A 16,671-nucleotide genomic window follows, 5' to 3' on the forward strand; every position below is an offset into this window, starting at 1 on the left:
ATCATAATGATGTATCCAACAAGGATATTAACTAAAACATTGATGATCAAAAGGAAAGCACAAAATAAATTAAAAGCTGAGAATTACTGGGTTAGTATCTATTTCCAAACCCCATATGCTCTTGTTTTTATCTCGTTGATACTGATGCTGTATCAGTAACCATCTCCTTCAACCCTAGGCGTAATGGTGTCAGCGCCCCTAGCTGTGTGATATCATCAGGTTCTGTTTAATAATTGAAAGAAGATATGCATATAAGCTGCACGGCGATACAATCCCTTCCACCGTAAATTATATGCTTTTTACTCAGTAGTGGTTCGATGCACAGTAATTGACTTACTTCATGGTGTATTCTGTTCTCTGTAGTATCCACAAGTATGTACAAACTCAGACACTGAATATGAGCATAAAAGAAATGTGCAGTCTTGATCAAATGGTTACTTAATACGTGATTTATTGTTTTATAAACAGTAAGAAATTAAGAATGTATTTCAAATACCATTTGTGATATTGCCAATGGTTTGTAAATAACACCTCATATAAATTAAACTCAACGTTTTCTGCTCACTTTGAGGTAGTGCACTGTGTCCTTAATGTTTTCCTTCATCGCCCCAGAGTCTGATGGGAGTTTGGCCAGCTGCACCACGCGACTGAAGGCCTCTTCAACTCCAAATCCCGTCGATGCAGAACAAGGCTGAACATACCAATCTCGTCCCGAGCAGATCCTCCTCATGTGAAACGTGTCTTTCATCTCGGTGGCCGTCAGAGCTCCGTTCACGTCCTGTTTGTTGGCAATAAGAATCAACGGACGGCCCCTTAGCTGCTCGCTCCTCAGGGTGCCCTCAAGTTCTCTGCGCGCCTCCTCCACGCGCGCCCTGTCCGAGCTGTCCACCACAAACACTACAGCTGCTGCGTCCTGGTGGAAACTCTTCCAGTGCTCGCGCATCTTGACCTGTCCACCGACGTCCCACAAAGTCACTGCGATGTTCTTACGGTTCTTTTTCGCCTCTAGCATTTCAACGTTGAAGCCTACGGTAGGGACGGTGCTGACACACGCGTTATGCCTAAGTTTGTAGAGGAGAGTTGATTTCCCAGCGTTGTCCAGGCCCAGAAGTAGAACATGGGCTTCTGGTAGTTTAGATCCTCGCAGCCCCATGATAATTTGGAGCAGTAAAGACGGTCAACTGAGGAGAGAAAGGCACGTCTTCCTCTTTTCTGACGCAGTGTTAGCTGAGTGCGTGGACCGAGGTTTAATAGATGACCCATTAACTCCATGCTGACTGTAACTCTATTACTGATAAGGCGCCATACAAAGGGGGCAAAGTTTGTACCAACCAGAGATGATCCCTTTTTATAATGGCTGTATAAAACAGTTACAGACAGATTAGACCAACATTATTTTACTGTGACAGGGTTCTCATCTTGTCATGCATGGGTCATAAATTGTTATTCTTAGTTCACAGGGAGACATTCTGTCACTATAGCTGCTCTTATTAGGACCCTCATAGGCGCGATGCATTTCTACTGATAACAAACATCGAAATTTCAAAGAATTCAAAGAAAACAATACATTTTTTAAGGGCCATATCTGCATTGGACAAAATTTGCAGGTAAAAAGAAGTAAGAGTACCCAGACTTTATTTGCGAATAAAAATAATGCAGTTTATCAACCTTGAACCACCATTATCCTCCTTCATACAGCCCCCAAATCATTCATTTCAACGTACATTTGAAACATTCAACACAGTCCCTCTGTGACATTCTCTTGATAAAAATGTAAAACTTCAAGTTGTAACCACTGAGATGCTACATCACTCTCACCTGACTTCCTGAAACTTTTCATGGCTCATAAAACAACAAAACCAAAATGTTATGCTGATTTGACTCCACTCAATTATCCATTTCTGGACAAACATTCTTAAAATAACATAAATAGTCTAGAATCTTCGGGTGGGCGAACTTATAGTTCCACTCCTTCATATTCAAGTGCTCATTAATAAATCAATAAAAAATTCAAAAACCCCTCTGTGATGTGGTATAAAATACACCATATAATTCTAATGAAGAATATGAATAAAAGAAAAAAAGTAAATGTAAATGGATAAATAAGACTTGGTCAGCCATTGAAAGATACACCATGACACAGTTGGCTAAACTGAACTCTGTTGACAAACCAGACTGGTTGATTCAAATAACAAATGTGAGGTGGTATCAAAATGCGTTTGCATCCAAAAGTAGCTCTTTGCATTGACTACACCAAAGCTCTCCCTTTATCTACTCCACAAACTCTGAGAGTTTGGAGTATTTATTCTCAATAAAAAAATATAAGTTACAAAAATGTTGGAAACTAGGCATTTCCAAAGCACATCGTTTCGGTGCGCATGACGCAAACTCCACCTCATGTAATTCCCCTTCAGCAGTTGGACTGAATTTTTGAACGTCCCATGTAGACTAAATCAATAAATTTCAGCGATCAGTCCAGCCATCTTCCCCGCAGTGTCTGTGAGACGATTTGAATACACCTGGAGTCCGCACAATGCATAAGGAGGCGCTACAGACGCGCACCTTTGCGCGCAGAGACCCAAAAACATCCTGCTGCGCGGAAAATGCCAAACCTCAAGGAAATCATCCAGTCAAGAAGCGCTTGACTTAGTTCCCACGATGAATTTATTGGCTTTTCTCCTGAAGATTGTATTTCTGTGTCATGTTCTTGTCCATTTTTCTTCTGGCTTTACCCACACACCGCCAGTGGGGTTATCCATCACGTACACCAGCCCCCCAGAATCACGGCGGCTTTGGGACCAGGAATGGAGTGCTGATTTCTCCAGTGAGCGGTTGGACGAGTGAAGTTGGTTGTTCACCCTTTTCTGAAAGCGGACAGCAGAGGCTGGAGTGGAACACACGTCCGTCTTCTGATACATGCCATCTGCGCCATCGCGCTGGAAAATCACCCGTGCCTCCATGGAGGATTTGGAGCTATGTTGTCCCATCTTGCACCTTTGATTCCAAAATTACTTATTTTCTTGTAAAAAAAATCTCCAAGTTTTGCTTCTCTCTGACTTGGCTGAAAGACAAGTTTCTTCTGTTGGGCCTGTGCACACTTGTCTCACTTATAAAGTGCCAAATCCAAGATTAAAGGGGGGAGAGTTCCCGCAACTGTGCAGACTGACGCAGTTGTCTTTATGGTTATTAGACTCCTGTCAGTAGTGACAAGGCTCTTGGTATTTGTATGAGTCCATGTCCCAGTTATTCTGGTCTCGCCACCTGTTGCAGACTGTCACGAAACTTGGCTTCCGAGCTGTCCGCGCCCCTCCTGACGGCTGGAGTCGGATTCAGTTACCTTTGCAGGCATGGAAAGTTATTTGTGGTGAGATAGAGGCGTCCCATTTACACTCGGAAGACGTCACGTGTTTTCCCCCCAATGTCTGTCTCTGTTCTCACCTCAACATTTTTCATCATCATTGAAGATCGAATGAGTTAATTTACTTGAAAGGTAATAGAAAGATGATGAAAAGAACATTGCTTACCTCTTTTTTGAGTCACACCCCTGAACAATGCACCTGAAAGTACATTGCTGGTGAGGTCTTCAGCAGAACGTGAAGGTGTGGCAATGCAGTACAAAGGAATTGTTCAGAATTCAGGCCATTCGAAATTAAGCTGTAAACCAAATGTGGGTGTGTTTTGTGACTGTACCAATTTGGTGCACAGTTAATATCAGACATGTTCTAAAAGTCAGGCCCTTAAGATCATAAAAACAAGCAACAATCGATTTAAGATGGAAGTTTGTTTAATACTGATAGTTTACATACAGTTTTATGTACATATTGTTTTACACTGAGCATCAGCTCACCATGTGTGAATAATGGACTGACTTAAATTAAAGTGATGGATGTAATTTATTGTAAACTTCCGCTCATGTACAGAAGGACAAAAAAATTGTTTGTCCTGGCAATGCACCAGACTTATCAAAATAAAAAACTAAATAAATAAGGCATTAGGTAAACAGTTAATTCAAAAAAGGCTTCTGACAACTGATGAAAAGACAGTGAAACACAGTGGTAAACAGTAGTCAAACATAAAACAGTAGTAAATCAAGTCAGCTTTGCTGTGAACTTTCCACAACAGACTGTCGCTGACCGACACTTGTTGTATTGCTTTACAAGCATTTTGAATATCAGGCTACGAGCATTCAGGCTGCTGCTGTTCAGTTCATGTTGGGTCATCTTTTATTTTCTCATGGAGCTGTGAACGTCTACTTCAGCCGTTTCCTGTGCATCCCAGGTCAAAGGTCACCAGAGTACACGATAAGTTAGCTCACTGAATGGACTTCATGAACGTGGATAAGCCAAAGCACATGCCCTGTTACACATGGAGTAAAACAACTCTGATGGAATAGTCTACATAATACCTAAAGATTACAGTACCAAGAGGTGAACGTCATGTTCAACAGATATGACCCCCCCCCCCTTTACTGAGGATAAAGAGTTTACAATGGCTGATATGTAATAATTTACCATTCCAAAAAATAAACCTCTGAAAAGTGCATTTTTCATAACTGTTAGTGCCTTTAGTGTGTATGTGTTATGTGTTGAAGTAAAACTTAACTTTAAATCTCTTCTCTGAGCATCACAAAACGTCTGCACACTTGAGGGTTTGAATTTACAAGCAGCAAGATAAGAGTGGCTGTTGCTTTAGTTTGTTGCCATTTCTGAAAATAAAAACAGACTCTTTATAATAAAGCAAAACTGTAAATATCAATAAAAACTCATCAGACCACTCTCTGGTGGCATTCTGGCTAGCCTGAGGAACTTCAAGCTTACTGATTGATAGCAGCCAAGTAGCTAATTACAGTGACAGGCATCCCTAGTGCAAAAATAAAACAAAGGATATAAATGTAATCGGTTGCATTCAGCAATATTATGGCAAAAATCTCGCCAAACACATTGAGGATGTGAATGACTGATGAGGGCCTCCATAAGTCAATTTCTGCTGCCCTCTTATGTGTCTATTATCTTAAAGCTCTTGTGAGGAACGTTCAGTTTGTGACAGTAGCGCCCCCCTATGGAAAAACTGATATCTCTTGTCTCTTTCTTGATCTTGTCCTGTACATATTAGTATTTTTTCAGCTAAAAAAAACCCTCACAGAAGTTTTAAAATTGAATCTCTGAATTATTTTTTTCCCCTCCAAAACAAAATGTGTTCACTTTAAGGGCCGTTTAACCACCTAAGGAGGTGTAACCAGCTTGCCACTTGAGCAGCAGTTTGGAGCCATGATTGGTTGACTTCTCCCTATGTATAGCAGGCGAACAATCAGTGCTCCTGCTGTTTGACTCAATATTTAAGCTGCTTTGATCAGTGCACGCTGCTACAGCTAATAAATATAAGACGATTGCAGCCAGAGGGTGAAACTACTAGCAAATAACAGCTAACAGCGGGAGTTTGATACTCTATGGTGAGATTTTAGTTGTAGCATTACTTCAACAAAATTAAGGGTATGGATCCACTGGAGTCTTTTTACAATTGACCACATTTTCTAGGTCAAAACAGATGCATACAACACTTGAGAGAGTTGTGTCAAAATGCAGCAAGCAGGCAGATTGTTTATTTCTCACACGCACATTTTCAGTAGCTTCCTGCAGTTGCACAGTAATTGTTGAGTAGGCACTAGTTGAAGCCTCCTCTGAAGAAGCCTCCAGTGGAGCTGTACCATTCATGTGCATCTACAGTAAACAGTAGTAAATCAATCACAGTTGAATGTGTGCTGGTTCAGAGAAAATCCTCTGTTTGATGTCTGGTTGGCTTCTTTTCATGCATCTCAACTGTTTAGTCAGTATTATAGCATTTTCATTATGTTAGCAGATGGTTATGAGATATGTGTTATGTTTAAATGCCCTCGTTTCAATCAGAAACATATAAACAAAGCTTTTTTTTTTAGTTTTTGCATGTGTTTATCTTTATGTGTGCTCAGATCTGTGTCTGCAATTTTCTCCACTCCTCCTGTGATTTCACACTTGCTGCTTCATCAAGGAGATGAGGGAAAACAAGACAAATCATTTAGCCCTAAATCTGGCCCTGACCTATGCCCCTGTCTTGCTACTCCCCCCAGCTCCACTTTTGAACTTCACCACCATGACCGTGATGTTGTCAGGGCAGCCGCGGTAGAAGGACTGCAGGACAATGCTCTTGGCGCCAAAGTGAGGCTCATCGAGACGCTCGCGGACGAACCGGACGGCCTCCTCGTTGCTGAAAGCGTCCCACAGGCCATCCGATGCCAGGATCATGAACTCTGGCTGCAGTTTGTCCAGGTCAAAGGTCATGATGTCAGGATCAGGGATGACCACGTTGAGGTTCTTCAGTGGGTAGTCTCCTAGAGAGCGGGACATAGCCAGGATCCCCTGGACTCTCCAGGATCCATTAAAACTGATGAAGCCTCCTGGGAGCAGAGAATGAAAACATTTAAGTCTGTTGTTCTATTAATGACCAAAAAACACACACTTGGGCTACTATCAAGATCCCTTTATAATCCAAATATAATCTTTACAACAACTGGCCATGTGCTTTGTTTAACACAACGCTGTCCCTAAACACACCTCCAGATGGAGACCAAGGACACTTAAAACAGCCACACAAGACTGAAAGAAGGTCCACTCAGATTGTACTTCACTATTAAGGGCTGCTTCTCTGATCATATACCTGCCCTCTTGATCCTCTTCCTCTCTTTAAGTTGATACGGCTTGTGGTCATGTGAAAGTGCAACGGCGTTCCCATCTTTGTCACACAACACGCCACGAGAGTCGCCGACGTTTGCCACAGTGAGTTCTCTGTCCGACAGTAATGCTACCAGACATGTCGTTCCTAAAAGAAGGGAGAAGAAAAAGAGTAAAAGCTGAGAAAGCTGTTTGTGAATGATCACAACGGTCTGACAATCCTCTGTCAAATCTGGTTGCATGCTCACTTTCAACACCTTGAGGAGTCGGAAGCTTTATTTTCACACTGCCCTAATAGATACTTACAAATACAGCTTGTGCAATACACTAAACAAAATACAGGTGACTTTTGATAGCTCATAAAGAAACTAAGAGAAAGCTTTTTCAATATGAAATGTAGCTTGGGTAAACTTGTATGATCATGTCTGCTACAAGGAGACTGATATTGATGTTCCACTTAATTTAAAAAAATACAGTGATGTTTAAGTTTCAAACTACAGGGCTGAAAGTTATCTACAGAAACCTATGATGATGACACTTTGGAAAGTTTGAGCTTTAAATTCAATAGAGTTTGCAGAAAATAATATAAAGTTAGTTATAGAAGAGTGCCTTTTACTTGATTATATATTCGACCTTTTCACCGATAGTAAAGCATTTTATTGTGTTCAAACCAATTAAATGTCCCATGGAGAGAGGACTGACAATTCCAGATGGAGGAACAATATGATAAAAAATGGAGGGAAATCTGTTTTTCTTTTTTGACATTAGTCGTATCAAATGCCACCAACTGATCAATGTAGAGTGTAGCTCTGTATTCTGCATCAGTGGAAAGAGTACCAGCTGCACAAATGAGATTGTTCAACAATATAATGTTACAAAACAGTCCTATTACAAACATTGTGTGAATGAGATATGATACATTTGATAGCTGTGCTGTGTGTGGTAAAGAGCCGGTGAATGATGGATGAAGGTATAATCTTAACAGTGTTTGACAAAACGGGGAGCGCAGGTTGATTCATGCAAAGGTTGAGGTTTGGATTCAAATTGACTAAAACTGTTAAAGTTAAATTTGCTATAATTTTCAACATAATTGTTTGTGTGCTTGATGTTTTGGGCTGCAAAAAAAAAAAGGAACAGATAGACTTTTGATGTTTTTGTGACCAAAATATCATTGTCAAAATGACGATTGTCAGCTGAGATAGTTTAATGAAAGCCCAGAATAATCAAGCAATCACCTGTCATACATACATCATGTCAAATTTCAAAATCTAATTTAGATTTAACACCTAATGCGCTGAAGTAAAAAAATTACTCACATTTTTTCTAGTATTTTGTCACAGTATATCCCAGCTATTTGTTCTCAGCTCCTGAAACTCTCACCCAGCTTTCCCATGAATATTTATTAGTGTCTAATTTGGAAACTCCTTATCTGTTGCTTAGTAAACTGTCACCCAATGACACACTATTATGCATATGAGTATACCTGTCTCAGGCTGGGCGTAAAACAAGCACACATATAAATTCCCTCCCCTCCTCCTGACCTGCTTCATCATGATTGGCAGAGAGCTTGTCCAGCATCTCACGATCCACGGACAGGATGCGTTGCTCGAGGATGTTGGCGTAAGAGAGAGCACTCTCTCTCTTCTCTCTCTCAAAGCCCTGCAGCTGCTGCTTCAGTGAGTCAGGCAGGTGGGCCTTCACATAGTCAGCTGCAGCCTGAGACACGGAGAGGAGGGGGGCAAAGAGATAAGTACAGACAAAGTACTGAGCGGATTGGGCATCAATGATTCCAAACCAGCATAGAAATATAAAGTAACGCTCAGTGTTAGGTCAGTGATACATGGACAATGGCTGGAAACCTTACTGCTTGTTTGATACACTTATACACAATAATATTTCATTTATATTTCCCAAAGTAGGCATCTGGTGGCATTCTTAAGTTCTTTAATCTAATCTAATGGTAAAACAGTAAGGGATGCTCTTATTGTTTTGTTTCACTCTCTCCACACTTTCCAGCACTTTGCAGCTGTTTTTGGCATAAACAGTTCTGATTAATGGGCTGACTTTTTTGGCCTCAAAGTTAATGGCAGACAGGCACAGTTAGCAACTAGCTAGGGGAACACAGTCAGCCATTTATAAAATAAAAAGCCATATTTGTCGTCAGGGATTGGTGGACACTAAAACTGAGCCAAAAAGGCGAGGTTAAGATTGTCAGGTGGCCAAAAATGCCACTCAAAATACAGTACATGCTTCTGTTCCTCATCTCTGATGGGTAAATAAATATGCATCAATTTCCTAACATGCAGGTCAGAACTTTATAAGGTGTGCATAGTTCTATGAATGTAAGATATAATAAGTTATTTACAGCACGTTTTACTATGTACAAGAGTTGTTTTGTGCTTTTATCTTCTACTAAATAAGCAGAAAAATAATCTTACTCTTTATACTGTCTTTATTTTTAACATATTTCCTCATATTCCAGCTCAAGCATCTATCCTCAGGGTTATCTAAAAATACAATGACGTTAATATCCAGAGTCAATATATGGAACATACAGCTTTGAATGTGTAGTTTTCTTTCAAACAGCAGGTGCTCTGCACTGAATTATTTAACGACCTCCTCCTTTTCCTTCTCTCTCTCCTCCTCCTTCTGCCCTTACTCATCTGCTTCTTCTCTCATTATCTATGCCAAGATTTCCATTATGCTAATACCGTAAAATCACATATAAAAAGGGGAAAATTTATACTATCTTAATGTCCGAGGAGAAAGAGAGTGCATATATCATATTCATGGTTCCTATGGAAATCAGGGCACTTTGGGTCATCTCATCTTTATAATGTTCTGATGAGCTGGTTCTACAGACTTAGTGTGAAGTCATGTGTGTTTTATTAATATAAGTGACTCTACTATACTAACAATTCCAGAGTTAAGATAATTAATTTTATTTTCAGTGAATAATATGATTTCATTTTTTTTAAAAGAGATTATAATATTTTCAATAATCATGAGTGAAGCCATCTCTCTCTGCTGCCCCCTCCCCCTCTCTCTCCATGCTTCCTGTATGAGTGTAGTCACTCATTATTTTAATTGGAGAGAGGCCCTCAGTGAGGCTTGATCAGAAAAAAAAGCTTCAAGTGTAAATTTCCATTAGCCGTAAAAACTGGAAAATGCCAACCCAGGAGCTGTTAATGGCTCCATAAATGAGTCAAATATTTTCTGAGTAAGTGTATGATTGGACCAAAAGTTCAATAATCTGTATAGTGGATCTCTTTTGGGCTATTTCTGCTTTGTTAAATCTTATTTGCCATTTGAGTTAGCACGTGTCAATAAATTCAATTTCACACAGCAGAGTATGAAAGCCAGTTAAAGTTCCTGAGTCTACAGTGGATGGTGTCAGTAAATCATGTTAAAAGAGGAGAAGTGGCTTGTGCTGACTTTCATAATTCTGGGTCATAGCTCACTGCCTTGATAAAAAAAAATAGATAGAGAGAGGGAAAGAGAGAGAGAGAGAGAGAGAGAGAGAGAGAGTGAGAGAGAGAGAGAGAGAGAGAGAGAGAGAGAGAGAGAGAGAGAGAGAACATTCCTGCACCATTATCTAATCAGACCTGTACATACACACACCACAGAGATTCTAACCCTATTCTCTATTATTAACACTGTAATCATCCTTTTGTTTTCATTCTGTTTATAATTTAAAAATATTGAATATACTATTAATCTTTAATAAGCTTGGATAGTAATACTTGTTGATTTATTTGTGATTGTACATATTGTTTGAAGTGATTTTGTTTATGTTTTGGCAATACTGTTTTAACTTTCATGCCAATAAAGCTATTTGAATTTGAATTTAAAATTTGAGAGAGAGATAGAGTAAGAGAGAGAGACAGAGAGAGAGAGACAGAGAGAGAGAGAGAGAGAGAGAGAGAGAGAGAGAGAGAGAGAGACAGAGAGAGAGAGAGAGAGAGAGAGAGAGTTAGTTTCACTGCATATTTTCAGGTCAGAACACACTGCCCTGCCAGAGACAGCAAGCAGTCTGTGCACATATTTGACTTGGTAACATCTCAAATAAATTTGGAAGGATATCCAGACTTTCAGGAGGCTTTCCCAAAAACCTCTAGCACTCAGAGTCTTAGACAGTAAACATAGTTTTGCAAATGAGCTTTAACATTAGACTTATTAATCGCTGACTTACTGCTACCTTTTAGACTTGGAGCTGTGTCTCTGAAACCGAGTGTGCATTTTATATCTCGGACCAAGGTTGATGTCAGAGTGACCTCTTTCTATTTGTATATAAAAAGGGCCCTAACATGAAAACAAAGTGTTACAGTTATGAATAAGGGGGAAAGAAATGCAGCAGAAAAAGAGCAAAAGTGAGGAAGAACGAGGGAGAAATCAGGATGGAGAGTAAGGATGAATATTTGTTTATGTGACAGGAATAGACGGAGCGATTTAGAACAGTAAACAACCACTACTCCCTGTTTGTTCTCTCCTACTCTATGAATGAATACAACTCACAGAAACTCTTGCTGTAGCTTTAAAAGCAGAGCTGGTAATTCTACATACTTGTCTGTATCCAAATGATGAATTAAGTGTGGCACCTCAGACACAAAAAGAAGGTTCTGGTATTAATTGATGTTATGCTTGCAGTACATATGGTTTCATAGACAGTGCTCCTAACTATGACAGTAGCTCAATACACAGATTTCAACTAATTTAATCATCATTAACTAATTAAATATCAAGGGTTAAATCAATTGAGAACCATGTTGATATTTATTCAACTTTTGAGTATTTGATCATATTTTCTGAACAGATGTCAATGTGTTGTGAGAAAAACAAGAAATTGGTATCCTTTTCAGCTAAAGAAAAACACATTTTTAACATTTTATTCACAAAAAAGTAATATCTATTCAAGAAAATAATGTGCAGTTGTGCTGACAGTTCATATAATCATGTGATGCAGCCCTAGTTTTTTTTTTTTTTACTTACCAACAGAATTGTTATATTTTTCTCTGCTTTAAGCTAACTAAGCAAACACAGAGTTTGAAGTGTGCCTTTTCAAAAGACAGTTTTGATGAATGAGTTAGTCAATATTGGTAAAGAAAATATTTAATAGAGCTAAAACAACACATCTTAAAGAATAGCTTCAGTGTTGAATGCTATGTAAAAACAAGTAAACCAAAAGAAGTCCTTTTGTAGGCAAAATCTAAATTTGAGTTGTTCCAGTCCCTCTTTAATGAGAATATTTGCAGCTTTTCTTGACTGTCAGTGACAGTTTACTAAAAATGTGGCTGTTTTAAATTGCCCATTAGATTAATAAAGCAATGTTAGGACAACACATTGAGCTCTAGAGCTCATAAAACATGGAATTGTTCATGGAACAATTTACTCTTTGTAATGTTCCCAGTAGTTTTGTGGCTCTAGTTTGGGTCAACATTGTGTTCCTTACAATCTTAAAGTCTAAACTTTCTGAAAGGAACTACAATTAACAACTGGACAACTGTGCTGCAAAACAGTTAGTATTAATATCAAATATCACTCAGAGGGTTGAGTCATACACTGGAACTTCTGAGGGGACAGTGGCGATGCGACAGATGGCGTCTGGAGCACATGGTCTAAAGGCGGTCATGAGAAATCATTGACCCTTGAAGACAGAGGGGGCGGAGGAATGAAAGACAAACCTTACACAAACAAACACACACACACTCTCTCTCTCTCTCTCTCTCTCTCTCTCTTTGTGATGGATTTCATGTTACCTCCCTGATTGGCAGCAGGGTGGAGAAGGTGTTTCCACAAAAGAAAACAATGATGAAGGAGAGGGGTGGTGGGGGAGGAGGGCAAATATGTATGTTACCATAGAAACATGTCTCCCTGTGGAGGGAATTTCTAGTGATCTTGTCCCTCAAGTGTGAACTTTGCTGCTCCGTGATTTGATTTGTATGTTGTGTGTGTCTGACAGTGGGTTTTTTTTATTCCTGTATTTATACATTTTTATATATCAATTGTTTTTGTCTCTTTTAAATGGCACCTAATGAGGCATGAACCTTTCAATGTCGTTGTACTTGTTGCAATGACAATAAATTCTATTCTATTCTATATTCTATCTATTCTAAAAACATGACATTTTGCTTTTAAAATTCCCTAAAAATACTCTGATGTATTTCAAATATTTTGTCATCCTCTTTAATCACATGAGGAAATAAGGGATCTGTGGGAATAAGTCTCTATGATAAACCAGCATAATGTTACCTCTTGTGCAGCAGCAGGTCTTCAGGTCTGGATGACTTCAAACACAAAAGCATTGTGATAACCCCCTCCCCTCACCTCCCCTCCCCTCCCTCCTTCCAATCCCAGCTTACCTCTCCACCGTGACCGTCAAATATCGCGAATATGGACGGATGGCTCTTATTGGTGATATCTGTGAGGACCTCGTAGCGGTCCTCCATGTGATCCCTCCTGCCCTGTATAGAGTACACAGCTACGTTGTTGTTCTTGAAGTGCCATGTTTTGGAGAACTCCGCGTCCAGTATACTGAGGCCCCCCAGCCGGTCATTCTGCATCATCTCCGCCACTTTCCCTTTCACCATCTTCACGGCGTCCCGGCTGGACTTGACGATGGTTTTCACCTCGTCCGTATGGAAGAAATAGCTCCACAGCGCCAGACTTATGCAGAGCAGGAACAATGTCTCAGGCCTGAGGAGAAAATAACGCATGATCCGACCCAGAAGAGACAAGAGCGTCATTGTGTCTCCTATCATCACACGCGACCAAACTGCAGTCTGTCTCTCCCCCCTTCTTTTTTTTTTTTTTTTTTGCACTATTCACTCCATCCACTCAGCAGAAATATGAAGGAATCGATTCACCACCACAATGTCTGACAAAGACTGTATTTCAACATTGAAAAGGCCTTCAAGTTTCTCCTCTATTACCGCATGTGAACGGACACCGGGCCGAGAGACGCAGCACAAAAGCGCACAAGCGACCCTCATCGACTCGGTCCGATGTCTTGGTCCTATCCTCGGCTCTCTGAACAGCTGCAGGAGAATTCTCCGAGTCTACCCGAGCTCCCACAGCCCATTGTTGGTTGACGGTGTTTTTGGGTTAGACCCACCCCGGAGAGAGACATGGGAATCACAGGAGGAGGACGAAAGTCTGCGAAATATTACTTGGCGTTTGTTCCTTCTTCCTCCGGTGTTGACCCCGTTTCTCCTTTTAGATATTCTGTGTATTCGGTCTCCGCAATAACATTACATTTTACACACACACGCCTCCATTGCTTAGCTCCGTCAATGCACCAAGAGGGAGTATGAATAAGACCGGAAGTAGCGACAATGTTCATAATAAAGCATAAAACAGCGTTTATGGGGTTATTTTTGTGTGTGATTTCTGTTGGTGTTCTCTTTAGTTTTGTTTGTTTTTTAAACTAAGTAATAATTGTAAGACAACGGAATCTTTTGGAAGCAGGGGGAACCTTCCTTTCTTTTGTAGATGTCTTAGCCTCTGAGGACTAGCTGTGGATCCTTAGATTTGCAACACCCTGCATGTGTTATCTTTCATGGTGTCTTGTGTCTATTGTGTGCGAGTGTGTATATGTTAAGAAAAGAAAAAAAAAACACAAATAAAATATATTAAAAAAAAAAACATAAAATAGCGTAAGCTCTACTCGTGTTGTACATTATATATTATATATTTTTTTATAATATATTACATAATATATATATTACATGAAATTGTATATAATGATCGTGAATGCAAGGCTTTATTTTGAAAGTCTCTTCCGGAAGTATATTGTTAGATTAAGCAACTTTGTTACTGGCTCGCTTTTGATGGTGAAGTGGCCGCCGACAGGACTGCGCAGCCGCAGTCTCATGCGCTAGACAAGCTAAATGTTGGAACCAATGACTGAAGCTGCGGAAAAAACTGATGATGTCATCCAGTGTAATATGACATATTACTGTACTCGTATTAAAGCACATAAAGTAACACTTCATAACATATCACAATCATCAGGACACATTTTAAAGTTCTGCAAAAACCCTGCATGAACAAGAGAACTTAATCTACATGACAGAATACAAATCTAGAAGAATCCTTATACACACACACAAAGTAGCTGTAATACAATGCAGAAGAATTTAAATGTAAATAAAATACTCATGAACAGATAAAAACCGATATTGCATTATAAAAAAGGCTGTTATTGCCGGTTACCGTAATCAAGTCCGTGTAAGTCAGGCGTTTGCTCGGATGTAAGATGTACAGCAGTAACTTCATTGACCGAACACTGCCCCCTGGAGGCTACGTGTCGCATTACACTCCGGTCCTGCCATTTACAGTCAATGATGGGATTTCCTATTCATGCGTTATTCTTGTGAGGTATAACCGGGTAAAACTGGGGCACAGTTTTGAGCAGAGTCTACATTTATGGGGTAGATTTTGATTTTGAAAGAGATAGTTATTTGGGCACAGTTGTAGCTTGTATTTTGTAGTTGTTGGCATTGTGTGGGGGTATGGGTGGGTGGGAGTGTGTGTGTGTGTGTGTGTGTGTGTGTGTGTGTGTGTGTGTGTTTATATGTGTGTGTGTGTGTGTGTGTGTGTGTGTTTATGCAGCAAAAGATTCTGCTTATCGGGATTTTTCGCACCAGGGTTTTTTGTAAGATGCTGATCACCTCATATGATCAGTACTGTACAAAGCTTATTGAGATTCACTCAGGACTACAAAAATGTCTTAATAAGCATCATCTAGGAAGATTTGAATGGAAATTTCTTTGTTAAAGGCTATTGAATATTACAGAGTCACAACTATTATTCAAGATTTAATAAGGTTGATAAGAGGGAAATCCTGTAGGCTCTAGAAATGTGGGTCTCCCACTTCAGAATGTTCTCAGTTCTTCCAGTTAAAGATGTCAAATCAGTCCTTATCAGAAAACCTAAAAGGAGGTAGATTGGGAGATGCAGGTATGGCTTCGGAGGAAAACTTGTAGTGCCACAGGAGATTGTTTCCACTAATCTGATGACTGACATAGTGCTCTGGTCAAGCAGTGACAGAGAGGGATTATTATATATAACTGACAGTGCCTTGGGAGGACTCAGTGGAGGAGGCGTATGAAAGGAAAAGGCTTAGGTACACAGAGTTGGCAGCAGAAACAGAGCAGCAAAGCTGGAAGGTTACAGTTTGTCCAGTAGATGTAGAGGGTTTGTAGCACGATCAGCTCTCTCACAATACTGGAAGAATTGGGAGTGCATGGACAGAATTTGAGAAAGACAGTAAAGGAAATGTCAGAAGCAGTTAAAAATAGACAGTGGATCTGGATGAGGAGGGGGGGCAAAACAGGCTGCATGGTGGTGCAGTGGTGGTGCAGTGGGTAGTGCTGTTACCTCACAGCGAGAAGGTACCTGCCTCAAGTCCCCAGTCGGGCAGGTGCCTTTTCTGTGTGGAGTTTAGGATGCTCTCCCCGTGCATGCCTGGGTTCTCTCTGGGTAGGCCTATTCCGGCTTCCTCCCACAGTCCTAAAACATGCTCACTCACTTTAAATTGCCCGTAGGTATTACTGGGTGTTAGTGGGTGCGTGAGTGGTTGTCTGTCTTCCATGTTTGCTCTATGATAGGTTGGTACCCTACCTTTCGCCCAAAGTCAGCTGGGATTGGCACCAGCCCCTGGAACTCTGGAGGGGATAAGCGGTCAAGATAATGGATGGATGGGGCCAAAACAGAATTAAGGAAATATTCTGTAAAAAAGCAAAAAAGCCTAAACTGGCTGCAGTGGCGGTTCTGGGGAGGGGCCAACAGGGGCCAGTGCCCCTGTAAAACTGTACCTGGATCCCCCTGTGGTCCCCCCCTCCACATCAAACAAATATTATACAATAAAAAAAGCTTTGAGCGCTAAGGGACTCATGTTGAGTATAAACAGCCAAACAGCTGCTGTCAGTCTGCATTTTGATATAGTACACAGTAATATATGTCTAGT

The 16,671-nt window shown here is 40.3% G+C and overlaps 2 protein-coding genes across 4 annotated transcripts; both read right to left on the reverse strand.

Moving 5' to 3' along the window:
• Nucleotides 1-450: 450 nt before the first annotated feature.
• Nucleotides 451-3,743, reverse strand: LOC117827071 (ADP-ribosylation factor-like protein 14). The gene has a single exon (XM_034703537.1). It carries the CDS (start codon nucleotides 1,151-1,153, stop codon nucleotides 548-550), a length of 606 nt encoding a protein of 201 aa, XP_034559428.1. The 5' UTR covers nucleotides 1,154-3,743; the 3' UTR covers nucleotides 451-547.
• Nucleotides 3,744-3,766: 23 nt separating this feature from the next.
• ppm1la (protein phosphatase, Mg2+/Mn2+ dependent, 1La) lies at nucleotides 3,767-14,955 on the reverse strand. Of its 3 annotated transcripts, none has more exons than XM_034703527.1 (5): nucleotides 14,916-14,955; nucleotides 13,064-13,397; nucleotides 8,246-8,420; nucleotides 6,691-6,852; nucleotides 3,767-6,430 (listed from the first exon to the last, which is right to left on the reverse strand). In XM_034703527.1, exons 2-5 carry the CDS (start codon nucleotides 13,289-13,291, stop codon nucleotides 6,075-6,077), a joined length of 921 nt encoding a protein of 306 aa, XP_034559418.1. In that variant the 5' UTR covers nucleotides 13,292-13,397; nucleotides 14,916-14,955; the 3' UTR covers nucleotides 3,767-6,074. The 3 variants fall into 3 exon arrangements, with proteins under 3 accessions (XP_034559418.1, XP_034559417.1, XP_034559416.1); XM_034703526.1 differs by lacking the exon at nucleotides 14,916-14,955 and adding an exon at nucleotides 13,634-14,022; XM_034703525.1 differs by lacking the exon at nucleotides 14,916-14,955 and having other exon boundaries at nucleotides 13,064-14,022.
• Nucleotides 14,956-16,671: the final 1,716 nt, after the last annotated feature.

The sequence above is a fragment of the Notolabrus celidotus genome, chromosome 15 (assembly GCF_009762535.1).
Source record: "Notolabrus celidotus isolate fNotCel1 chromosome 15, fNotCel1.pri, whole genome shotgun sequence".
NCBI lineage: Eukaryota > Metazoa > Chordata > Actinopteri > Labriformes > Labridae > Notolabrus > Notolabrus celidotus.